Source organism: Crocodylus siamensis, chromosome 9, assembly GCF_052110815.1.
Source record: "Crocodylus siamensis isolate JL-2025a chromosome 9, ASM5211081v1, whole genome shotgun sequence".
Classification (NCBI taxonomy): domain Eukaryota; kingdom Metazoa; phylum Chordata; order Crocodylia; family Crocodylidae; genus Crocodylus; species Crocodylus siamensis.
The window spans coordinates 71537406-71563622 of NC_143403.1; the positions used below are offsets into that span (position 1 = coordinate 71537406).

The 26217-nt window shown below is 39.4% G+C and overlaps 1 protein-coding gene across 9 annotated transcripts in view; it reads left to right on the forward strand.

Moving 5' to 3' along the window:
- CLIP1 (CAP-Gly domain containing linker protein 1) overlaps positions 1-26217 on the forward strand; it is a 94696-nt gene that overhangs the window by 13356 nt on the left and 55123 nt on the right. For all 9 annotated transcript variants that reach the window (XM_090063874.1, XM_090063873.1, XM_090063871.1 and 6 more), the window contains exons 2-5: positions 9533-9729; positions 10567-11135; positions 23598-23722; positions 25068-25284. In XM_090063874.1, the coding sequence (XP_089920000.1) occupies positions 9636-9729; positions 10567-11135; positions 23598-23722; positions 25068-25284 (1005 nt within the window). In that variant the 5' untranslated portion in view covers positions 9533-9635. The remainder of the gene's footprint in view (positions 1-9532; positions 9730-10566; positions 11136-23597; positions 23723-25067; positions 25285-26217) is intronic.

Below are 26217 nucleotides of genomic sequence, written 5' to 3' on the forward strand. Positions count from 1 at the left end.
TGTGACAGTAGCCACCTTAAACTTTCTGCTTGTTTCTTTATATGTTATTTGGCTCAACATACTGTGTGTTCCTATTTAAGATTATTTTGCAGGGGAGCCAAAGGAAATGGAGAAAGGAGAATATAAAAATCAAAGAAGCAAGTTAGTTCTTGTATCATTTTAGGTATCAGAAGCAGAATATTATGTCAGGCCCCAGAGAAAAAAATTAAGTGTACAACTGTTTAAGTCAGTCTTTGCAAAGGAAAACATTTCCATGTGTCCTAAGCTCCACCAGGAGATGGTAATGGGAAAAGAAGGTGCTGCCCCTTTAACATGTGGCTGCACTTCTAACTGTACAGATACATTTTTGGTAAATTTTATTGCTGTTGCTGGCTTGGTATATTGAGTAACATAGAGTTCCCTGGACTTAAGTATACAAGGGATTGTGTTACTTTTGGCCAGATTGAAGGCCTATATATTGAAGAAAACAAATGACACAGCAGATATATAAGCCATGACTGCAGAGAACAGGATTAAAATATGAATGAGCACCCTAAGCCAAGAAATTCAATATTAGAATGTTCTTGCATCCTGTCTACATTAAGTTTAACGACTTCTTTGAAAATTATTCATGGAAGCTACCTATGCAAAACCAAAATGCAACATTCTCCGTGTTTGATATAAGTTGGTAGAAATAAGAGCTTTATACCTCTCCAGACAGAAGATAGATGACTACATTACTAAAAAGATTGCTGATGTGATGCTGCTGTTAGCTCATGTAAGTAGAAACCTTGTTTGCTGGTAGCTTGGCCCCTTGGTTTGGAAGAAAAGGAGGACTCAGTAAGCACTGGAGACAAAAGTCCTCTTCCTCTTGTAGCAAAGGAGATTTATATTTCTCTCGGCCCCTGCATCCTTTCGTTTTTGTTCCAGCACATCATGCTTTGGCAGAAACAAAAGAAAACTTTCTGATTTAGGTTAATTCAGTCTCTTTCCCAGGGAGAAAAGTCTACCAACTATTATGTTTTCAGCACTCTTGCTACCTTCAAATTTCCCCACAGATTATATCTTCCATTTTATTGTATTTCTTCACAGGTTGCTGATAATCTCAGTCTCTAATATAGTGAGCACTGTAGAAAACCAGCACAGATATTTACAAAAGTTAATTATCCCTCCAGGAATTATTTTCCTTGTTTAAAAATAAGAAATGCTAGCATGAAGAATGTAGCAGAACACTGACCTGTAGTTTGCACTGATTTTTGTTTTTGTTTTTTCCCCCTCATTTTTAAGGTACAAAATAATCAACATAAAAGCCAGTATGCATCCTCTGCAAATTCATGTATTTGTTATAGATTTTAAAATCTATAGTAGTGGATGCACAGAAAGCTTTTCTGCTAATATAATCTTTTTCAGAGAAACATGAAAAATTCTCCCTTTGGTCAGTTAAGCTCTGTCTTTGGAGAACCTCAGCAATAAATGCTGTTTTCTTTTCCAAAATTACATATATTTAACAGCCAAATATTTCAGATTTCAACCAGCCACTGTTCTTCTTGTAAGATGGGAATGGAAAGGCTAATGTGACTCTTAAACTGGAGGGGATAAGGCATCTGTTAAATTGAAGGTGGCATTGATACCATTCTGTGAAGAGTTCTTGCAGGCATTCTGGCAGCCAGTCTCCTTATTTATGACATCAGATCCAATGAGGTCACAATATAGAGAGAAAAATCCTATTAATGCGTTCTTAACTTCTGTATTGCCTATGGCTGCACCCTAAGAGCCCAAGTTCAGGGGTTCTCTGCTTGCCAAAGTTGACGTTGTTACATGCTATACAACCATCTGTACCTTTTGGTTGCTGTTCTGGGCATTAGTCTTGTGACTAGCGAGTACGCAGAACTTGGCAGGTAAAAGAAGGAAGATCAGATTTTCATTTCTTTAACAATACACTTGTAATATTCAGTGCTACATGTTTAGTTAAATTGGCACCATTTCAAAATGACAGCTCACTTTTTACCTGCTCACAACCATTGTGTTTACTTCTTAATGGTTAAAAAGATACCGCAAATCTGAAGTTTCAACTCCTAAAATGTGACACCCACAGGAGAGTGACTGAAAGAACAGGCTGAAAAGCAGTCATATTTAGCTGATGTCTCTTGAAGGGAAGAATGTAGATTAAAATGTACAGTATTTGTTTTGGCTGTATTGGCTGAACCCTAACCCTCTATATGTAGCTTGTCCTCTTAATTTGGAATGAGATACACCATAGTTTGGGCCTGTTGAGAGTGTCATTGACTTCAAGGAGCTTTTGCACAGATGTAGGCATCTGTCCTAATGGGTCAATTGCTGGAATGGAGGGATAGATTGTAGATCCTATGGAGAGGAATTATATCTCCATCAGTATTTGGGTGTTGCTGGAATACACTAATAAAAATATCAACTGTTTTTTACTGCAGAATTTCTTTTATTGAATAGCTCTTTGCAACACTAAAAAAGTAAATCTTTTTAATATTTAAGGAAAAATAGTCAGAATCTGACTTCTATTTCAAAATAGTTTGCTTTAAGTATGTTATTTAGTAAAGTTTTTAAGTAGGATATCTAATGAAATGGAGCTGTGTAATGCAGCAAGAGCATGCATAAGGAGGCCGATCAAGTGACAGATCTCATCTTCCCTTGCCCTAGCTATTAGTAGAGAAATACTAGTCTCCAGCAAAGGGTTGATTTAGTTAGACAAATAGGGTGCAGTTTCTGTTCCCTGAAAGTTTCGTGTATTCTGCTGTTCATTGAATATTATAGAGGAAACCATAAGAACAAAATTTAAATGGTTTTGAGTTTGTAATAATAATATGGTTTATGTTATAACTGTGTGTGTCATAATTACTCTGAATGCTAAAATTAAAAGGCAGATTTCCTGCTTCAAGCATATTCTAGCAGGTCTCTCTCAACTAATTCTCATGTAGGGAAGCATTTGGAATAAAACTATTACATGGCAACTAAACTGCCCCACAATTATTTATTCAGCTTCCTTTATGCAAGGGTACCAGTCAAAGGCTATGAGAAATGGGGAATCCAAAAGTTTGAGTTGTACTGTTTGACAGATTATTACCAACATCCTCCAGTCCCTTCCCATCTCTGTGACCACCCATGAAGCTTGCACCTTCCCCAGAGTGGTAGTGTTGCCAGGACATTCCTATGGAGAAATGTCACACAAAACCACAGCCTTTTGTTTAAGACTCTCTCTCGCACCCCCCTGCCTGCCCCAGGACCTGTTTTTGCTCCTTTTGGGAATTTAAATGTCTCCTTTAAGGTGGAATACCTTGCCAGAGATTTCAGGTTGGACCCCAGCTGTCATAGGTTGCTACTGGTGGGCGAAGTGTTGAGCTATTAGAACTGAAAAGAACTGTATTAGACTCATCTGAGTTTATCAGTGAAAAGGTCTCTGCTTTGCTAGTGTCTTGAGCTGTTGCTTTTCAGCTGAATGGTTCTGTGCTATAATATGAAGTCACTCTCACTCGTGATCTGTAGTTTTGAGTGCATACTCTGAACAAAGGTAAAAGTGACTCAGTCCCTAATCTCTGGTGCTGTTTGTTGGTTCAAACACAATCTAGTGGGCTCAGTTAATATTGCAGGTGGAGCAAGCCACAGTGGGAAACCTTGTCCGCTTTAGGGTGTTTATGGCTTGGGAGAGGCTTTACAGTATACTATGGATATGACCTTTCCTTCTGACTTGCCTTAAAAACAGAAGCTGGAGTGTACCAGTTTAAACTAAAAAGTGTGGTGTCTTGCATCTAGCAGACCGGTGAGCAAAGGACTGAATGGCTGCTTTGAATGGCAGGCAATGATTTAATGTTGGAGATCTGCAAATAAGCATGCTGGGGGAAGCTACAGCCCTAAAATAACGTGTCCACTAGTACATTAATTTCAATTTTGTAATTAAAAAAAGGGAGGGAGGGTTAATAATGACTGCTTAACTCTATCCACGTGCTTTCACCTGCTTAATTCCTGAGTAAACATTTTGGGGTTTTTTGTATCAATGAAATGGGCTCCCTAGAGTTCTTGGGCACGTTTTTCCTGAAGAGATTTTTCTCCAGTACAGGTTAAAAAGCTGACTAGTCGTGCTGCTTTTAGCCTTGATTTAATTAACAGTGCAGATTATCTGACACTTAGTGCATTTGCATTATTTCAATAGAAAATACCACTATTTGTTCACCAGGAAGGCAAAGTAGAATTTATGTTGCTGGTATGAGTAGGAACTTAATACCATGAAGTAGGTATCAGGATAACTCTGTGAAGCTTGTCTGATACTTCAGTCTTGATTGGTCAGGTGAGGAATAGCTTCAGTCTGTGGAAAAGTGTTCCTTAATCTTCCTACTTTACATGGTATGGGCTTCCTGCTTTGTTAATTGTTCCCTTGGGAGGAAAGCAGTGAACAGCACCACAGCATTTACCATTGTGCCAACTATTGAGTAAGTGTCTTGGGAAGCTTTTTCATGCGAGGGAGGGGAGGAGAGCAAGGAATGTCTTTGTCTCTCCCTTGAAGGGAGGAATTCTTTCTGAAGTTAAGGAGACAAGGAAGGTATTAAAAATATGCCTTTCTGAATGAAGAAATGAAATGTCCCAGACAATGAAAAGCTACAGAGTTCCAATCAACATCTGTCAGCATTAGAAAACTACAAACAGGGCTTTTTCCATTTTGACTCTTTCTACAGAATTGCCTGGTGTCTTGAAATGGTTGTCAAGGTCAGATGTTGAATTTCATGTAACATGGCTACGTGTGCACACATGCATGTGTACACACAGCCTACTGTAAGTAGCTTGTATGTTTCTTTAATAACTGATCTTGAAAACAATTTCAAGACTGATCAGACAAGTCATGTAAATCTGACCCTGGGGAGAAGAATGTACCCTTTTCAGCTCACTTAACTCCATCAGAGTTTAAAAAGCTGGTTTTGGAAGGAAATAATTTTTTTTTTGTTTGTTTCATGAAGAGATTTCTCTTTTACTGGGACAACTGATATATACTATAGCGTATAGTGGAGAGGTTTGTTGTAAGTTTTCAGTCTGGATAGGCCAAAATTTAAAAACTCCAACAGCAGAACATACTTTTTAAAATGGAGTTGATGACAGAAGCACAAACCAACAAAGGAAAGGAACTTGGGTAGTAGAGTAAGTCATTCAGCTTGTTCATAATTGCTGAGCCATGCAGTTCCCTCCTTGGTGGCCATGTGCAGTTCCTGTAATCCACTGCTGGACTACGTAGTGAAGAGCAGTGTACAGTGAGGAACTGTAACAGAAATAGAGCTTTCAGAGATGAGCAACCAAATTATTAGAAGTTTCATGTGTGAACAGAGTGGGAAAAATTAGTGGCTTTTAAGGGCTTTTAGATGTGATGAGATGATCTGTTAGATGATAAATGATATAGAGAAGGTAATTGGGAACACCTGGTTTATTTTTCTTTGTACAAGAAGAGGGAAGCAGTTAATGCAAATTGAAAGCAGTAAATTTAAAATAGATTCAGGGAATTTGTTTGTTTGTTTGTTTTAATACAACACAGTTAATCTGTAGGACTTGAAGCCACAGATTTTTTTTTTTTGTATTGAGTTGAAAGAGTTTAGTAGGTTTCCAAGAAAGAGTGATGTTGGTAATGACAATTTCAGGAAGGAATGGAGGTGGGGGGGGGAAAACCCCCATGGTTTAGGATGAGTCAGTTTCTAACTTGGTTTGTGGGAAGCAACTCTCCTTGGGTGCAGGTTGTTCCATGGTTGTCATTGCACTTAGAATCAAGTTAGACAGAAAAGTTAGTTCAGGTATGGCATTTTGTGTGTTTCTGCCTTCCTCTTGAATCTTTCTTTATTGTAACTTGGACTTGCAACGTTAAACGGCAGAATCAGATAAAGTGAAACTAAACAAAATACTAAACTGCACTAGTACTTTTAGGTCTGTGCAGGTAGCATTGTTGTCTTTGTCCTGCTTATTTTCTTCCAGGTTAACCTGTGGCATGCAGTTATTGAACGCCTCAAGAAAAGTCAGTATACTGCATCAAGATCTGACCAGGAGGATGGTCAGAACAAGCTACCTAGAGAAGTTATGAAATCCTCCATCCTTGGAAATTTTCAAGAGCAGGTTGGACAGATACTTGACTAGGATGGTTTAATTGAGTTGATTCTGTCCTTGAGCATGGGGCTGGACTAGATGACCTTGTGAAGTCACTTCCAGCCCTATTTTCTATGATCCTAAAACCTGGTATCTCAAATCTGTGAATGTCACAGATCTTGACATTTTGTCCTTCTCTTGTGTTCATCCCATGATATCAAAGTCCTTGTGACCTTTTTCTTCGGAGGACTATATAAGGTTATCTTTCCACTTAATTGCTGTTAATAAGAGATGGGTTGAGTACAAATTACTTTCCAAGTTGAGTTTCTCGGTTAAGTACTGTCCAACCGTATATCTTTTCTTTGTCCCTTCTGTGGGATTTTAGCAAGATCCAGAGATGCTTTTTATGTAGCAGAATCTTGATGGAGATATATAGATCTTCCAAAAAATATCTTGAAACCCGGGGGAGAAGACAAATGTAGGCAGAAAAGCCTATGAACTACTTTATTATTCTGAGCCTGGGAATGAACTGAAGTAGTGAACTCTGATTTTTAAAGTGCTCATTTTTAGTGAAGCATCAACATCCTTCACTTTGGGTTCAATGCTAAGCTGTGTGTGTTCTCTCTCTGTGGCCCATCCCATGTGAGAATTGGCCACATGGCAGGAGCCTATAAAAATTCACTTCTGCGGCTGGGATTAATGAGGATTTTTGCAATTGTAATTTGAAACTATTTGAAGAGCAAGTGTTTTGTTGCCCTGCATAATGCAGTGCATAAGTGTATTGTTAAAGCTGGCTACAACTAATCAGGGATGCATTAAGCTACGTGTGTTTACTTGGATAACAATAACTGTCTTTGAGTAAGTTAAATGAGCCTGTTTCCTAATTGTTCACAGTTGTATAGACATCTTTAGATTAGTCAATTGTATGATGGGTAATTTAAAAATAGATTTAGAATCTTTCTTGATTTAGTATGAGAAGAGCTAAATTAGGTTTAAATTATTTCCAAGTCTTTTTAGAGCTTGATGAGATATTGAGAACTGTTTGAATTTTTTTTTAAGTAATCTTGCATTAAATTCAGCAGCACACCCTGTCTTTCTGGAACATTTTGTCTTTTGAATTCCACATCCAGTCAGTTCCATAACGTCAGCATAACAGGATCCTGCATCTTGGATCTTGCCAAAGTTTCTTTGTGGTTTAATGATGTGGACAGCCTGCATCACTTATCTCTCTCCCAGGCAGAATAGATATGTGATGGAGAAAGGGGCACACAGCATCCCTGGCTGGCATGGCAAGAGAACAACAAACTGGAGCTGCAGAGGAGGGAGGAAGACATGAGAATAGCATGGGGAAAATGTAGACACTTGGACCCTGGCATGGGGGGAGAAAAAGGGGAATGGTGGAGCCTCTTGTGAGTGTGTCTGGAATTCACACAGCACTTTGCGAATGGAGGGAAATAAATCTGCTGCTGGCACAGAGAGGAATATGGGACAGGTTCTGATGGGGTGGGGGGGACCAGGGATCTCAGCCCCGACATGAAGGAGAGAGGGTGGAGTACAAGGATCCCTGGGGTATGCAGTCCCCTGGCCTGTACAAGCCACAGAAAGGGCACACTTCGGTGACTTACTCCTTTGAACCAAGCCTTTCTGTTCTTTCACAGTTCCATCTGTATTTTTGTCAGCACTCTCTCTCTGCTTTCTTCTGAGAGCTCTCTTCTGTTGATGCATATGAAAGCTATTTTAAAATTAATGGGAGATGTGACTGTGCCTCTCTCAGTGGATGGACCCTGGAGACTCTTTTCATTAGTCCTAACTCTAACAAATGGGTAGGAGGCATGCTACTGGGAACAGGCTCAGTAGGGAAAGGTTCACCCCACAGTCTGCACTCCATTACTTTTTGTGGCTTCAGAATATTCTTATTTATGTGCATAATCTGAATGGTAGGCGAACGGCAAGCAGAAGCGGTGGTAATTGCAGTTGAAAGTGCAAGGTTTTCACAGATTGTGTGGAACTTTGAATTTGGTAGTGCTGACCTTGAAATAGTAAAAGAGTGCTTCACTTATTAAGTCCATGAGGCAGCATAACTGATACTTTTTGTTTCACAGTGAATTGATTTCTTTCTTCCTTTTTTAAGCAAATCTAGCCTGCTGTCCATTAATAATACATGAAGAGTAACATTTACATCGGGAGGTAGAAGGCATTGATGGTTCTCCTTCCTTAGCCTTTGTTACCATAGAATAGACATCTCTCCTTTATTATTTGCTTTTCTTCTCTGCTTTTAGAGTTTATAGTGTGCAAGACTTTAAGGCATGGATGCTTGTAGCATTTGTACCGAGAGAGTTTTTAGCAAGCGCACACATGCACAGGCTGGACCCAAGACGCTATGTAAACGGCAGGGTCAAGACCTGCCTTTCGGTTCCTGCTTGTCATGTTCAGAGAAAACAGTTGAGCAAGCACAGTGCAATTTCTACATGCCTAAATTTCTTTTGTCCTTTTCAGGCTTTGGTTTAGCTTCCTAACATGAATGTTTCCCCCTTTAAATAACCATTGTGATTGCTCTGTCATGGCCTTTGTAAAATGTAGGAAATATTCAGGATGTAGTAGGTGCAGAAATGTGTGTAGTTTTAGAAGGAAAGAAAATGGCTAAAAGCTTGGGTTTCAATTCCAGCATAGCTGTACAAAACAGATTCAAAGGCTTTTGTAATAAGGAGGACGATGCCTTCTCCTGGAGCAAAACTCTCATGGCATGCCTGCATGAAAAGCCTATAGCCGGCTTCCAAGTCAGAGCTGCTGTCTACCTTAGCAACCTAGAAAGAAATCCCTCCTCTGAACTCTGATTCAGAGGGTTGGAGCTGGGGCACTATTTGGGGACTGTATAATGAGCTAATGAGTCTTGTGATCCTAAATAAGGGATTCTCAAAGAATTAAAGTAGGTGTTTACTTATTAGCTGTCATCTAACTGTCTGCTGATCCATCTTTAGCTTTAAAATTAAAATAAAATTTTAAAAGGGCTCTGTTTGTTCTAATAGCTCCAGGATTTTTGCTATCTTGCTGTTAGCCTTCTTGCTCATCTAAATTTGCTTTTGCTGAGCTGTTGCAACACTTGAAAAATATGTGACTTCACACTGTTGACTGCATAGAATGATTGTATCCATGTGTAGTGTTGTTAGTAATGCTGTTAAAGGCTTTGTTTTTCCTTCTTAAAATAGCCCTTTGGTTTAAAGTTCAAGATGAACAGAGCAGTGTTTTAATGCCATGACATCTCTTAATGTTTTTGCTGCAGACTTGAGACCTCTCTTATTAGGAAACAGGCATCTAAAATGTGAGAATTGCCTGTCTATCCCCGGTACAAACTGGAGGAATGAGTTTTTATTGCAGTACTGGGATACAAAATTTACGTAAGCCAGTTTCTTTCTCAATCTCCTGTTCTGTAGGAGTTATATTTATCTTGTCTCTGACATTTTCTATACAGGTTTAACCTAAAGGCAGACAATATAAAAGTACATATTGCATCCATGTGTGGGAAAAGATAGTTACTACAGACAAAGGGAATAGACATTGACAGCACAAGGAAGATGAGTATGTTGAAACCAAGTGGACTGAAGGCTCCTACTAAGATCAGCAAGCCTGGAAGTACATTACTAAAGGCGTCTGCAGCTGCTGTGCCTGGTAATGATAATCAGCATTTCAATATATTTTTTGATCATGTTCTCAAAAAGTAATCTGAAGGTTGTGATTGTATGTAAATCTACTTCTGCTCATAAGTCTTGTCTAACTAAATTGGTATGTGCAATATGCAGTAAAATTTGGATTTACAAATAGAACATAATTTACTTTGAAAGAAGAGATGCTTTAAAAAAGCTATAATGTTCAAAGCACTGTACAGTTTAGGAAAAAGCATTTTGATCTCAATATTTCCAGATGTAAAAACTGTGAGCTATCATTTGTAAGCAACAAATGAAGTCTAGTGGGAAGGTAGATAACATGCTTACATACATATTATCAGTTGTACGTTACTTGGAAGCATACATTTGCCAGTACAGCAAACTGGTCTGAGCAGTTACTGAAATAACTGTAGGCGTTTTGAACTCAGCGGACAGAATGTTCTGAAAGATCAAAAATGTATCGGCAATACTATGACACTAAATGTACGAACTAGGACACAAAGCAGAAAGGCTTTAAGACAAAGGTGTAGTCATTATAAGTAGCAGTTGCTGCCTGACTGCCTTGTCAGGAAACCCCACTAAACTGAGAAGATGTTTATTCTGCCCCTGGGTTGGGCTGGTATTGTGAGATTAGGTATAAAGGAGTTTGTTGTTAATTCCTTAAATTAGTTAAGAAATTGTGCACCATGATTACAGTATATTCAATAGTAAGAAAATACCAGGTTGCTTTCTCTTTTTAGAATGATACTTTACTAAATGTTCATCAAGTGGAAACTGTGTAATGTTGGGCTTTAGCTGTGTTTCTTCACTGATAATATTTCCTTTTTATGTTTGACTCCAGCTCCTGAAGAAAAAGCAGCACCTAGTGAAAAGTCATCCAGCATACCCGCTGCAGAGGCACACGAAGAGTTTGTGGATGACTTCAGGGTTGGGGAGCGTGTCTGGGTCAATGGAAACAAACCTGGCTTTATTCAGTTTCTTGGTGAAACACAGTTTGCACCAGGACAGTGGGCAGGAATCGTTTTAGATGAACCAATTGGTAAAAATGATGGTTCTGTGGCTGGAGTTCGGTATTTCCAATGTGAACCCTTAAGAGGAATATTTACAAGGCCATCTAAGCTGACCAGAAAAGTGGTGGCAGAAGATGAAGCCAATGGTACGCAGACAGCTCATGCATCTAGAGCTACTTCTCCAACCTCTACATCAGCCGCTAGTGTGGTATCTTCTTCTGCACCAGCTCCTCCTACAGGAATTCCCCATAAAACTTCTCCACCTGCTGCTAAGGAACACTCGGCTCCTTCCCCAGTGAGCAACCTTTCAAAAACTGCAAGTGAATCTATATCAAACCTCTCTGAAACTGGATCTGTGAAGAAAGGGGAAAGAGAACTAAAAATCGGAGATCGAGTTTTGGTAAGGCTCTTCCTACATTATTTAGTTTCTACCTAATGCAGTATATCTTCTGATGATCTAAAAATCATATGGACTGCAATTTAAACTATAACACTCTTCAGAGGTGAGATTTCTGCTCTGGGAAATAAGAATAATACAGTACATAGCTGCACAGGTTGGTGTCTGATTTTTTTGCTGTCCTGAATCAGACCCTCACTGCTAAAAACTAACGGATAGTCATTTCACTGTGCGGACGTTTTTGCCCCATGCTAAGAGTGGAATTAAGCTAGTGTAGACTAATAAAACTGACAGATGTGTGTATATATACCCCTGTATGACTTACTCTGATGTGTATGCCAGTATAAATTATATTGGGATCAGAAATGGACAGATGTATAACTATCCCAAGGTAGCTTATGTGTTGGCTATTGTATTATCTTTCTGCTAAATGACAGCTGAACCATTGTTTAGTAGACTTTTTTTTTAGCAGTAGTACAGCATAGATAAAGTTATTCTAGGTGGGGTTTCTGTGCATCAGCTATATTAGTAGTGGTGTTGGCATTACTGTTATTAATATTGCAGTGTAATCTCAGTTACACAATGTAAATCCTCAGTCTCTGACTCCCCTCTGATTTGTCTACACTGAGCCTAGGGCTTTGTCAAGAAGCATATTTTGCCTGCTCAGTGAACAACACCAATGCCCCAAAATTAGCCATGTGAGAGCATCTTTGAGGGTGCACCCCAGCACTGTGTGCTCTCAGGTATGCTTTGTGGTGTGCACTTAAAGCCACTCTAAACGATCTGACCTGATCCCAGGTTTTGGAACATATCTGAGCAGGACATGTTCCTCACCTCAGAGGTGGTTCTGCACTTGATGTGGTCAGTGTCCCCATGGGAATCAATGCAGAGTACTTGTACACTCTGCAGAATGAGCTAGGAGTGAATTCAGTCCTTTTGCCATGCAGATTAGCCATGGTGGAGAACAAGAAGCTGTTTGGCAAAAGTGCAATCAAGGAAAAGCTGCCAATGTTCGGTAAAACCCTTAATTGTGCTTTAACAACCTATTTATAGCTTATAATCTTGCCCTAATTCTAAGAATTGCAATCATGCTAAATACAAATGGCAAAATTGCCAGGTTTCCAGCCAGTCTTTCCTTTCCTCATTGAAGGTTCAGCATCTCCAGCCGTTTTTCCCGCAGTAGAGTGCTTAATGATTCCTATTAGTAGTGCTGGGCAGCAACAGAAGCAGTCTCCTAATACCAGTGATCACCGGGGGATTACATGTTCTGGTGCTTATGTGACTTTTTGAATGCACTTCATAAGCTTTGGAATCCAAATCTTTTCTATCAAGTATAATAGTAATTTTTAAGATAGTTGTGGTCCCTTGAGAGTAGAACTTTTTAAAAGCTTTAAAATTCTATCTGCTTAGTTTTGGTCTCTAGTTGGTAGGCTGCAGTAGAACATGGCCCCTTTCATTAACCTCTTTGGTGAATCTGTGCCATTCTCCTATTAGCACATGTTTGAAAAGACTGCTCAGCTGCTGCACGTGAGCCCTGAACTGTTTATGGGTAGGCCTCCAAAATTGAGCATTCACCTTTTTTACAGGACGTTTTACAAAATCTAAGGAACTAAGCTGAATATTTAAAATAAAACCAAAATGATAGGTGAAGGGTAAATCTCACCAAATTTATAGTCATTTTACCATAGGTTAGATTTGGGGTTTGGTCAGTCATTTGTTTAAATAAATAACTTGAGCAATAGACTCTTAGAGCAGGAAGTTTAGATTTACTTTACCATAACTTTCGTGTTTAGAATGGACATTGTACCTTATTCTCTGTAATACTTTAAATTTCTATTTGCGAAGATGGGGAAGGAGAACATCCGGAGTGGGCAGGATTGCTTCTGGAATAGAGAGCCTCTCAGAATAAACTGTGACCGTTCCTTACAGAAAATGTCATGCGTATTTACTCTTTTGTCCGCATGGACACCCATGCGGTGTCTGTGGCTTGACACCCTGGGGTACTACTGACAAAGTATTATTGCATGCATTGAGTAAACCATGGTCCACTTCAAAGCTTACTCATGTTTAAAAAGAAATAGGAACTTTTTTTGTCTCCTATCTTTAAAAAAACAAAACAAAACAATGTATGGGTGGAAGAGGACTTGGGCAGTTCTCCATAAAGAATATCTGCTTGCTAGTCAGAGCTATTTATACGCTCGCTGTGTGGAGTTGGTGTTTATAAAACTCTTCACCTGAGGAGCTTATGTTCTAATTAGATTGGCAGCAAAGAACCTTTTATCTTCACATGAGATTTAGGTGGGATGGTAGTATTTTGAAGACGAGGGTTAATGTGTTTGCACTTCATGGAGGGGAGAGAGGTGCATTTTTGAAAGAGGGATTCGACAGGTGGGAGTAACTGCTTTGCACATTAGAATAGGGAGGGGTGTCTGAGTATGAAGCCAGTGTGAACAAAAGGTGCAAAGGAGATTTGAAAGGAAGTGAGTGATGTTTAGTTTTACTGGTGGACTGAAGCTGAGATGGGTCTCTTCTGCTATTGCAAAGAAAACAATCAGTCCCTTCTTCTTTTCCCACCCTGCTCCCCATGTCCTGCACCTATCACTTTACGATCTTATTGTAAACCTTATCCTGCCTTTTCTCCTTAAGAATGCCAGCCCATTCCTTGCCCACCTATTAATCCATTTCTTTCTTAAGAATATTTGTGAGTTCTGTGCTGCCTATGCACAGGCAGGAAATTTCTTATCAGATTCTGTATAACCACTACCTTACTTTGCCCTTCTCCAGATATTTCCTTTTGATGCCTCCCTACCATTGTCCCTGCTGAATGCCACAGTCTGATAATGATTACTCCAGTGCTTAGCAGAGTGCTGTTTATTATGCAAAACATGCCCATTGCTTCATCCTCCTTGCTCCTTCATTTGCCTTTCATACTCCTGTTGCCTCACCCTACTTCGTGATTAAATTTGCCAGGCAATGTCTTTTTGCACAATGCCCAGCATTATGGGGTCCTATTCTTTGATGGGAACACTAGACTAGCTGTAATCCAAATAAGCTACAGACATTAAGTAGTCAGGGTTTACCTCCCCATGGCTGTTTTTCAACCCTTTGAGTTTTGGAGAAATGAACCTCACAGCTTGCATTTTGAGTGTGGGGATGTGCACATCTTCAAAACAAAACAGCATCAAATGGAGAGCCTAAAACTAACTTCCTGGGCGAATTTGGTGTGCTCTCTTGTAGATGTTACCCCCAAACAAGACTTCTAATTTAAATCTCCAGACTTGATTTCTTGAGGACAAAAATCAGCAAACCCAACTGAAGACTGCAGCTGTGTCCATTTTTAAAAGCAATTTTTTTTCCTAGTCAGTCTGTTCCAGACTCTCGTTGCCTGAACACTGGAGATCAGTCTTCAGAATTATCCATCAGAACTAGTTTCTAGGAAGGACCAGGCCATCACCTACTATAATTTGTCTGAATATTCAGTCTCTATTGGGCAATATAAATGTAGCCAGACCACTCCGGAGTATTGCTGTCGTCCACATTGACAGCTTTTCTGCGCTGTTTCTTACACAGTATAACACTGCAGGTGTCATAGTTTGTTCTTTTGTCACCTCACTACAGGATGGTGATTTCTCCTCCAGGGGATGGCATAATCTCTTAGCCTGTGGGATGCATGTGGTATTCTATAGTTTGATGCTAACACAAATACTTAAAACTGCAATACAGGCTGCATTCTTCTTCTGTTGCTGCCAGTCGGGCCACCAGCTGTTGAAAATCTGTGTAAATGTGCTAATAATAGCAATGACCTAGTGAAGATGATTGTTATGTCCCATTCCAATTCTCAGAGGAGAACCCAATTCAAACTGCAGCACAAAAATGGTAAGCTTTCAAGTATACAGAACTATAATCCCCTGGAGCTGTCTAGTTTCTTTTCAGACAGTTGCTCATTTGGGAGTCCTGATTAGGTACTTTATAAGGAAATCCAGTTCTGAGGCAAATTCAAAATGGAGAGAGGTTTTTATGCTTCATCCTTGTTTTGGTGGCTTTTATTATTATTTTTGTATGCATGTGTTTGTGTCATTTTTCAAGCTGAACTTCATAATGCTATACGTTGTTATATGCACATAGTCTCAAATAATTCTGCTGGGAAATACAGAAAGAGGCAGTTAGCTATGTTAGGCTGAAGGGAGGCCGGGTGTCTTATAAGGTCTGTAAGACTAACTCTATAAGGTACCACCCTGCTTGCCTTCTGTAAAGCAAACGTAGGTAGTGTTGTTCAACAAGTTTCCAATATGCATTGGTCCCTGATGATAATTTTAGACCCAAAGACAAAGCCCTAAAGGAGTGTCTTACTTAAGATTCTGTTAAGAGTGATGATAGATGCAAGGTAAGCCTTGGGGACATTTGTTTGGTTTTAGTGCTTGTGGGAAGAGAAGAAATGCAACTGTAACAACCAAATTGTATTGTGAGGCCATCACTCAGCACTGTTGATGTTGCAAAATCATCTGGGAAGACCTCATGGCGAGGTGATGTGAACCAGTGTCACACCTGAGTGAACAAGGCATGTAAGAGGCAGAGCTCTTTGCTAAAATGCAGACTTATTTTTCAGTGGGAGGAAAACATCTTGTCCCTAAAGGTCTTGCATATAAAAACTTTGATGAATATTGAGGCAGGCAGACAGTGCTCCAGGGCATGTGGTATCTCAGCCAAATGGTATTCTCATGCATAGTGAAGGCTGTAGGAAAATCTCCAGGATGTATTTGCTTTCACCAGTCAACAGTTTTTCCATCTTTTAGCTGAGGCAGATGGACTTCAGATCACTAATGCTAGAAGCAACCACTACAACTAGAAAATAGTTTATTATTTTTCTCCCCTTTTTAGCACTAAATATGTAGAATAACTAAGAAATCAAACTTGTGGTTCCTTAGGACTTGCCTGCACTGGGACTGCAAGGACCGCTAAAGTGAATCAGCCAAGGGGTGAAGTCAGTGCACATAAATTAAAGCCTGTTCTATCCCTGAGTGGATGCTTCCTTTCAGAGTAAATTGGCCTTGGATCATTGTAATTTACTCCTCAGAAGAGGGAGGATTCAGTTACAGCAGTAGATAAGATCACTGATGTAACTGAAATACCTTCTCGTTCCTGATAAACCAGGATTGAAGGGAGCCAGACCCAGTGAGACTGTCTAGCTACCTGGTTGATTTAAAGTGTATTTGTGATTAATGTTTTAAATGTTTTCTAGCAAAAAGATATGTTGCAGCTTATTAGTATATGGAAATGTGTTAAAGGCACCACTTTATTTTCCCACTCTTAAATGCTGGTGACTTGTTTGGATCTTCGCATTCTTTTTTCTGGTGTCTGACTTCTTAATAAAAATCAATAGTTAAACTGAAGGGAACTGTAGTAAGGCACTGAGGTAGTTCAGATAGAATGGAAATTATGACCATGACAGTACTCGGTATGTAAAGTATGTTCCAAAATCTAGTTGTCATTCAGCAGGCTTTTTTCCATGGGGGGGAGGGTTAACTCTAGGCAGCCTGAAATCTTATGATTTTGGATTATTGCAAAATACCAAAGATTGGTTGATGGCATTCTTTTCTCTTTCCCTGGGCTGTTCCACAATAATTGGATTACTGATACTGTCCTGATTTTTGAGAATAGCAGGTTGTTAAACCTACTGAAAATCAGAGTTTGTTCCTAAAAGTACTTTTTATTGGATGTATGGGGGACGGTCTGTAAGGTGTCACACTGCCATGCCTTCTGCCTAACTTCAGACTAAGGCAGCTAACTACCTCTTTACTGTTACTGTAAAATATGATAACTTCATATGAGGGGGAAGGAGAATCTACTAACAACTCCATTTAGAAAGGAATGAGCTTTTTGTAGGCCACCACCTACTTTGTCTAATTCATAGCATCTGACAAAGTTGGTTGTACCTTTTATGAAAACTCCTGGTTCTGTGAATGTGTTAGTCGGTACATTGCCATGCTGCCCTGCCATCTGCAGTACCAGCATTAGCGAGGAAATAATTTTGGACATTCCTTGCTTAAGAGCACTGCATATTCCACAGGGTTGAAACAAAAAAGGCTTCATCTTAGACATTCTCAAACCTGAGTGGGCCGAATAGTGTATTAAAAACTTGTCGAGGTAAAGGATTCCAACCTTGAAAGATTCAAGATCTTGCATTTATTTAACTACTGACAGCTTTGTTGTGGCCTGCCAAATCTGACGTGGCTGCAGATGATTTGTAAATCTGCAACTTGAGCCAGTCTCCATATCTTTGCAATATAGATTTGCAAGCATATACTGATGTGGTGAATTCTTCTCATTTTTATCAGATTTGCTGCTACTCGTAAGTTATTAGCAACAGTCATTTCCTTGTCAGTCTCTGTCCACTACATAAGGGACTTGCTTACTTGTCATTTTCCTCCTGAAATCATTTTTTCCAAGTGAATATGCCAAAAATCTAGTTAATACACAGTGAAAGATTTTTGCTTGTAAAAAAAAAAATCCTTTTTAAAGCATGCATACAAAAAGGGAACATGCCTCTTGGCAAGCAGGGCCGTTTGATCAACATGACAGCCTAGAGATGAACTTTCCGTGTTGGCATTATGACAGCTGCATGCAGCTCTAAAGGCAAAGGTCTGAAATTTCGTTCTGCTAAGAAAAAAAAATTGCCAGGATTTAGTTCTTTGAAAAAGCAAGGCAAATTCAGAGGCATAATTTAGCAGTGAAGCAACACAAAGCCAGGCAGAGGGAGGGCTGAGAGCAGGAAGGGAACTTCATGAGCTGCGTTTGTGGCCCTGCCATGGTTTCCCCCCTGCTTCTGTCTTTCTTAATGTCCTTGCAGAAGTGCTGAGAAGCTTAACTGTTGACTCAAGCTCTTGCATCAGGAGTTGTATTCAGTGTACTTTTGGTGATGCTTATGTTAACTTGAGGACAATGTGCAGTTTTATATTTCCGTTTGTGTGATTAGAGGTAGCATCAAGTGGTCAAAGTAGTTGCCACACCCCTCATATTCACTAGATACTATGTACGTAGGAATACTGCAGTTAACCAGTCCTCTGATGCTAGATTCAAGAATATTTAATAAAACCTTAATTGTGCATATCATGAGATCCTGGTGATTCTTTTTGTAAAACAGCCTTTTCACTTTACTGTTGCTTTCTACTTAGATAAGCAAATAAGATGCATGCCTTTTTCAGTATCACTGCAAAAAGGTATGAATTATGTCAAATTGAGTCATCTAATTTGAATGATTTACAGCTGTTAAATTTGAATGTATGTGGGAGGTGGCAAGCTTAATAACAGTTGGGCCATATAAGTAAGTAAAATCTCATACCCAGTCATAAATATTTTGTTTTTGTTGGGGTTTGTGGATTTTCCCCCAACCTCCCCCAAAAGGGGAAATATGTCCCAGGAACACAAGGTCAGAATTTACAATGCAGGAAAACTACATGCTGTTCTGCTGCCTGTCTTCTGAAAACAGTGTTGAAAAATTGAACAGGATTCAGCTAGAGAAGGCCTCTTGTGTTGAGACACCTGAAGAGCTCAATCTGTTTATTTTGTCCAAACAAATACTGGGGGGTGAACTTCATTACAATGTGCGGGGGCCTGTCTTGGAAGGAAATACTGATCACTGAAGGGCTCGCTTATCTACTGAAGAAAAGTGTAACAAGAGCTAGCTTTGTTTTGTTTGCTTGTTTTGTGGTGGTGTTTTTTAAACAGAGAAGGTGATATAACCACTGGAACGTGCCACCCAGGAAAGTGGTGGGTCTTTTTTTTCTGATGTCAAAACAAGATTTGCTGTCTCTTTAATTGGACAGTTATTGAGCGTAGTACAGGGATAGCAGCAAAATTGGATGGCCTGTGGTAAAACTGAGGGTTGGATTGGTTGGTTTAATGGTTTCTCTTGTCTTAAAATTGAATATTTGGAAGTAAGACACCTATCTAAACTGGGAACACCTTGCCTAAATGCTGACAAACGTACGAGGGAAGATTATGACCACTAGTACATTCTCCTTTTCAAAGGCACTGGTCTTTACTAGTATCTCAATAGCTGTCTTGTTTCTGAAATTCACCTGCTTGCTTTCAAACTTTTGATCTCTGGATTACAGACTTTACGGTGGAATTGCTGGAATCGCTTATTGGAATGTGGTCATTTTAATGGATTTTCTTGCCAAGAACTTTTTATTGTAACAAAGTGCTGTGGGCAATGCAATCTTAGTTGCAGAGCAGACTGACACTACTCGTGAAGGGGAATTTCAGAAGCATCTCTGCACAGAGCTGTACTTGCTTATCCTTTTCCTCCGCTGCTTTTTCATCCCTCTCCTCATCCTTTCATTTGCTGCTTGTCTCCTTAGACTGGACGTTCTTCAAGACAACTACTATGCCCACTTCTATACAGTATCTAGTGTCCTAGAGCCCTTGGATAAGCTTGTATTTTTAAACTGTCAACCCATAGGATCTCTTACGTTTTTTTTCATTTGGTTCCTTCTTTGAAAGGCCTGGCTGGCAGCTTAGACCCAGTGTAAGTTTAAGTGAGAGATTTTTCCCCCCCCCACCTTTTTCAGGTGCTTTAACTAGTCCATTGTCCTGCCTTGTATTTCTTATCACTGCCAGGCTCTTTGAGGGACAAGAAAGGAAGGTTGCCTGCTAGAGCAAAGGTGATTCTGGCACCTTTACAGTACCTTTTTTCTGACTCTTCCCTTGCTTGAGGAATGGGTGAGGAAAGCCTAACAGGCTTGCATCAGGAAACAGTCTAAACTGTTTTGAATTTGGGAAGATAGAGAGTTCCCCAGAGCTTTAGAGGATGGGATACTCTGAGAGCTCCAGCAGCAGGTAAATAACTTCCCTTTTAATATCTCACTGTTGATTACTCGATATCTTACCCCATGGGAATGAGGGAGTCTAAAAGGAGGCAGTTCTAGCCATCTGCAGATGAGTGAGGGTTTTCTTTATTTCCATTATTTAAAAAATCTGTAGGGTTTTGTTGTTTCCTGTTTCTGTTTAGAAACAGAATTGTGAAGATGTTCATATGTCTGGTTTGGCTTGCCTGTGCCAACCTGTTTGCAGGAAATTTTTAGAGTAAAGGGTTGATTTGCCTTTGGTTTATTCTTTAATCCCACATTGTGGTAAACTCAGTAGTTTTAGAATACGTGACAAATTACGTTTAATCACATCATTTTCCCACATGTTTGATAAAACCCCAGTCTAAACTTTTACATCCCATAAAGGCCAGCTGTCTAGACTTGCCATATTAATATACTGTATTATTATTTTATATCATCTGTTCTGAGTGTGTAGAGTACAACACACAGCTAAAAAACATTTGGCAAGTCTCATCTTCAGTGCTCAATTATTTAGGGACCTGCCTCTGTGAAGGAAGGTTGTGAAGTGGCTGTCTTCATGATATGGTAATGATGCCCTGTTTTTCCTGGAAGCCTTCAAGCTGTTGTACAAGGCTTTAACTCATTTGTGCCCCATTAGAAATAAGCAGGCAACCAAATGCAGCAAATATGCATATTGCACACCTTTTTGTGGAGTTCTCCAGTCATTCCTTTTCCCTATTTTAGTTGCTTTTGTAAATGCTGTTCCCTGTTCTCCCCAACGAGGAATATTTTAATAACAGGATCACTTGCTCGCTCTTTAGTCGTATGACGGTACGGTCTAGTCTAACCCTTCAGAAGTTACTTCACGTAGGGGTGGGATTTTTCTGAAAAATGTGTTTATACTGATAAAAGCCCTGGCCTGGGTGCAGTTATACCAACACAAGGTGACTCATGCTGTTGAGTTTCTTTTCCTTTGTATATTTTAACCATTTTTACCTCAGCCCCACTGCATTTGCAGTAGGAATACTCTGTTAAGTATATAGGTATAGTATAGTTGAAGCAGTAAGTCCTACGTGAAGAATGCCAGGGTTTCCCGTATTCCACAGGAGCAAATTACACTGTCTCGCCAAGTCAGCTTTAGTAAGAATTAAATCCTAATAGGTTATTTGTTAAATGTTTTACAAGCAACAGGAGATTACAAATGGTTCTGAAGTTGGTAAGTAGAAAATAATTTTCAAAATAATATTAAGCAAGACAGACCCTTTGCATATTATTTTCTACATATAGACTTTAAAACCACTTGTAATCTCCTGTTGCTTGCAAAATATTTAACAAATAACCTATTAGAACCTATTTTTGAGGCAGATTTTCTACGAGATACAATAGATCTTCAGTGCAACTGGATTTACAGTGGAAACTGAAAGCTAGTATTTCTGTAAAATAAATGACTGGAAAGTTTCAGGCAGAATAGGGGGCACCTTGGGTCCTGGTGTCCTGTCCCACTCCCCCTAACTCCTATCCCCGAATTTAGATTTCCCCGTGAGAATAGTTTATCCTTGTGTTACTGTTTCTACTGTAGAAAAAGTAGAATGATTCTGAGGGAGTAGAAATGCAAATGAGGGCTTCAGAGTCGATACTGAATGTGAAGTGTGGTTATTAGACAGTAGTGTAAGAGCGGTTGCAGAGCCCATCTGACCAAACAGTTTAGTCTTGTTTTCTTAATACAGCACTTTTAACAATGAGAGAACTTCTTGCTGTTCTGAACCAAGAACACTATATACCAAAGATTTCCTAGTGCTGTATTTACCTGTGTTTTGATAGCTGTAACTTTCAAGTGTTTTTCATCCACAGGGTAAAATGACTTGCTATACCAGCAGGTAAACAGATGAGAGGGCATCTTTAACAGCATTCAGAAGCTGGGGAAACACCTGTCTGCCTCCTTTGCAATTCATCAAAGGACCTATGGGGTGGTTTGAAACATTTGATTGTAAACTTTTTAACAAAGGTTTGTCTGCATAGGGAAGTTCCTGTATGGTAGACCTGGGGGTGAGTTTATAGGGCACTAGCTGCATGGTGGTTATGTTCTACGTAGTAAAAGTGGATGACTGCATGTGCAAGGTAGCTCACTCCATTTGCAAGGATGCTGTCCACAGGAGAAATTAACACATAGCCTGTTCTGGGTAAATTCATACCATATCTTACTGCACAGGAATTCGTTGTACAGACAGACCTCCAGGGTTCTTCCAGCTGTTTGCACCTGTTGATCCTCTCCAGACACAACCAGAAACTTTTCATAAAAATAACTTCTCTCTCAAATGCATTTCACACCCTTCATTAAGCTACTCTTCTCCAAGTTTCCAAGCAAAAACCAGGAGATCTGAAATACCAACATAAAGAGTTGTGCTTTAAAGCATGATTAGGTTTTCCACATGATAAAGGAGGAAAGTGGCACACAGGCTTTTTTTTTTTTTGTCTTGGGAGATCACTTTTAAGCTTTCTGTCAAGGTTACAAGGTTCATTCTTCATTTTAATGTGTACTGGGAGTTGTAGGTGTAAATAATACCCCCAAAATGTCCATGGTGTATGTGCAGGTAACCACTTGAAAAAGGAGTTCCCATTAACATTTGGTGCTTTTGAAATTTTCATGGCAGGCACTGTAGGCTTCTACCTCCCTGTTTCTCCCTCCGCAACCCTTTCACAATTAGACCATGACACAGTCTTTCTGACCTGCAGAGCTGCGGCTGCAGTTCCAGGTCTGGGCCTCTCCTAGCCACAGACTGTTTCCTGTCAAACTTATTTAACATTATTTTTCCCCTTCTTTCCCTCTTAGTTTGGATAATCTTGACTTGCACAGGTGCTTTGTTGGTGAGTGGAGCACAATCCCAGGGTCTACAAAGGCTTCCTAAGAATGTTTCCAATAGAAAATTGATAGTATATAACACATCATTCAAGAGTTGTACACTGAAGGAAAAGCCAAGAAATTGCTTTTGGCCCTATACAATTCAAATAGATTCTTCTTATCTATAAATCTGCAAAACCTTACAATTTCAATATTTTGTTAATGCATGAATAGTTTTGCTACATAGTTCATCTGAATTAGCCTGCTGAGGAAAATGAGCAGCTTTGTTTTTCTCCTTTAATTTCCCTTGGCCTTTTCCCAGGAGCTCAGTACATTAAATAATTTTGGAGAGGTGCTTAATTAGGTGTTTTAAATAGGTGCCTGTGAAAAATGGATACAGTTTGGTTCTAATGCATTCAATTCATATAGTCTGCAGCAGGTCTTAGTAAATGTATTTTTAGTCATGCAGTCAGGGTTGTGTTTTTATCAATTCATGTGACAGACTTGTAGATCATCAAAGCTTGTGCTGAATACTAAAATGTCTTTTGTAGGAGCCAAACTGCCTCCAAGGCATTTTTCCCCCTGTACACAAACTTGTAATGAAGAAATATTCAACATATTAAAATAAAGGCTGTGCTTAAGGCTGGATTATCTATAAATAAGAGCAGCCTGGATTAAATATTGTATTCCTAACTCATGTGATCATAAAAACTTGATAATGCTGAACATTTTTACATCTGGTTTGGCGCTTCATTTGCTAACTCAGTAAAAATAATTGGATCTCTTTTCTCACTTCAGGTTGGTGGAACAAAAGCTGGAGTAGTACGTTTTCTAGGAGAAACTGACTTTGCTAAGGGAGAGTGGTGCGGAGTAGAATTAGATGAACCTTTGGGAAAGAATGATGGAGCGGTGGCAGGAACAAGGTTAGTTCATACACCAGTGTCAAACCAGATTTCTTGAGCATCTAATCTTGGTTTTATGTATGTTTCAAAATCAGTAAAAATCAAGTACCTGATCTGAGTAGGGAACTTTGAAAATTTTATTGGACCTATATCTGCATATTGAGGCAGCTAAATCTCTTTGAAAGTATGGGCCCCTGCCCTTCAAGTTCTTAGAATGAATAGATCGCATCCTTTTTCACCTGGATGAGATCTTTCCTTATAGATTGCACAGCAAAACAAGCTTTCCAGCTTTTTCAGTCACCTAACTGGTTTCTCAACCTTGTATAACTTATCCTAATAAAGAAAATACTCTGCACCTTCTAGCTAAAATGAAGTAAAAGCTTTTCTGTGCAACTGGAAGTACTTACTACCATTCGCTTCAGAGTTATCAATACCTTCACTCATTACAGTGGTGTATGTGACACTGATATGTATAAAGCTTGACTTCACCTCACAGGTTAGGTGTTTCTGCCTGAATTCTCCATTTCAATGGTTCCCAACCTTTTTAAATTCAAGGCACCCCTCAGGAAAAGCCAGTTATTACCTTTCACTCATTTTTAACTACAGAAAAATAACAGAGCAATTCTGTTGCAACGAATGCAGCAAGATCACAACAAGGCAGAATTTGTTTGACGTGAATAGATTCCTATCTGGAACTTTTGGGTTTATCTTGTCAATTGTGTAGGTGTTTGCATACCTAATAGCTAATACTATGCAGCACCCTGGGTGAGAATCACTGCTCTATTTATTTAAAGGAAAGAAAAGAAAGGACCTCTTAACTCATCAGCATTTTGAAGAATGTTTGTTAATTCAGCATATATATTATGCAGCATATTTAAATGATTGGTAGGTTATACTAAGGTTGTGTTCTAAAACAGGCTGTCATACATTTATAGTTAAAAAGATTTATTTGGGTTTTTGTAAATGTACTTTAAAAAAGTCCTGAATTTTGAACTTAAAATCAGAATTTTATCCAAGTGTTATCTGCCCTCATCTGCTTGGAGAAATGCACATGCACACTTTAAAATGTGGATGGGATTTCATGAGACAAATGAGCATTTCTCTAGCCCAGTGGTTTTTTCCTATATAAATTTCTGAAGTCTGTCATAAGTGGTGATAAAGCCTCTCTCTCAAAAAAAGAAAAGTTGAAAAAATCTTATTGTAAAAAGTTCTGGGCAGTCTAAATACAGGCTGGATTGCGACCAACCTATGCCTTGCCTCTTTAGGCTGTTGACCTGTGTTTCTTTAATAGTTGCTTTACTCTACATGAGAAAGTAGCTGTCTGCAGTCTTATTAATGCTCTCCTCTGGTTTGTTTTTTTCTAAAGGTATTTTCAGTGTCAGGCAAAATATGGTTTGTTTGCCCCAGTCCACAAAGTTACCAAGATTGGGTTTCCATCAACCACACCAGCAAAAGCCAAGACAACTGTGAGGAAAGTGGTTGCAACGCCATCGACTCTGAAACGTAGTCCAAGTGCATCCTCCCTTAGTTCTCTCAGTTCTGTGGCATCATCAGTAAGCAGCAAGCCAAGCCGTACAGGACTAGTAAGCTGTTTTTCTACTGCATGCTTTACGGTCCCCAGCAGGAATCCACATGGCATATGCTGGTGGCTTGCTTACAGAAATTAAACTGAGAATAGAACAGATCTTGAAGAGTACCGTATTTGTTTTATTGTGCTCTTTTCTCCCCCCTCCCCTTTCTTTCACTTAAAGCATGCATGAAGGAAATCTTAGCTAGCCCTGAAGAACAGATAAATATTTGTGTGTTTTGTTGTATGCTTAACAGTTAACTCAGACTAACTGAAATTGTTGCAGTAGGAAAGTGGCTTATGTTACCAGCAAAATGAATTACATCGTCATGCTCTGCCTGGCACTGGCACTGTAGATGATCCATTTTTTTCTGAAGCTGTTTCTGTGTTGACACAAAGTTTGTTTGCAGACTTAGCATGTGTTAAAACTTCCAGAGATAATCTTGTTTCATTAAAACCAATAGTAGGGGGGCATCAGATAAGCCAAAATGGAAGTGCTTCCTTCCCCAGCAAAGAGAAGTTTGTATGTAATGAACAAAAGAAAAGATGCAGTGTGAGAATGTCATGTGTGCCTCTGGTGAAATAAGCCCCTTTTCTTTTTCTTTTCAGTTGAATGTTAACCTCATGAGCTGATAGAGTAGAAACTGTTTTATAGAGATTTTAACATAACACTAATTCTGTCTAATGTACTTCAAGCTCTATTCATTTATTTATTTTGAGTTTCGTCTGTTAAAGAAACGTTCCAGCCTTGGGTCACATGTAGTAAAAAGGAAACTTTAAAGCTGGATACCAGCCATCTTTTATAGGGCAAGGGAGTTGAGCAGAAATACTTCCCCAAATCCACCACTTTCTCAGAACAACAGGGTGAGTACGTTTAGGAGAGAGCTCATGGCACCTTTATTCAGCTGGAGCTGGATGACTCTCAAGTAATTTGAAAGTTGCTCTGTCA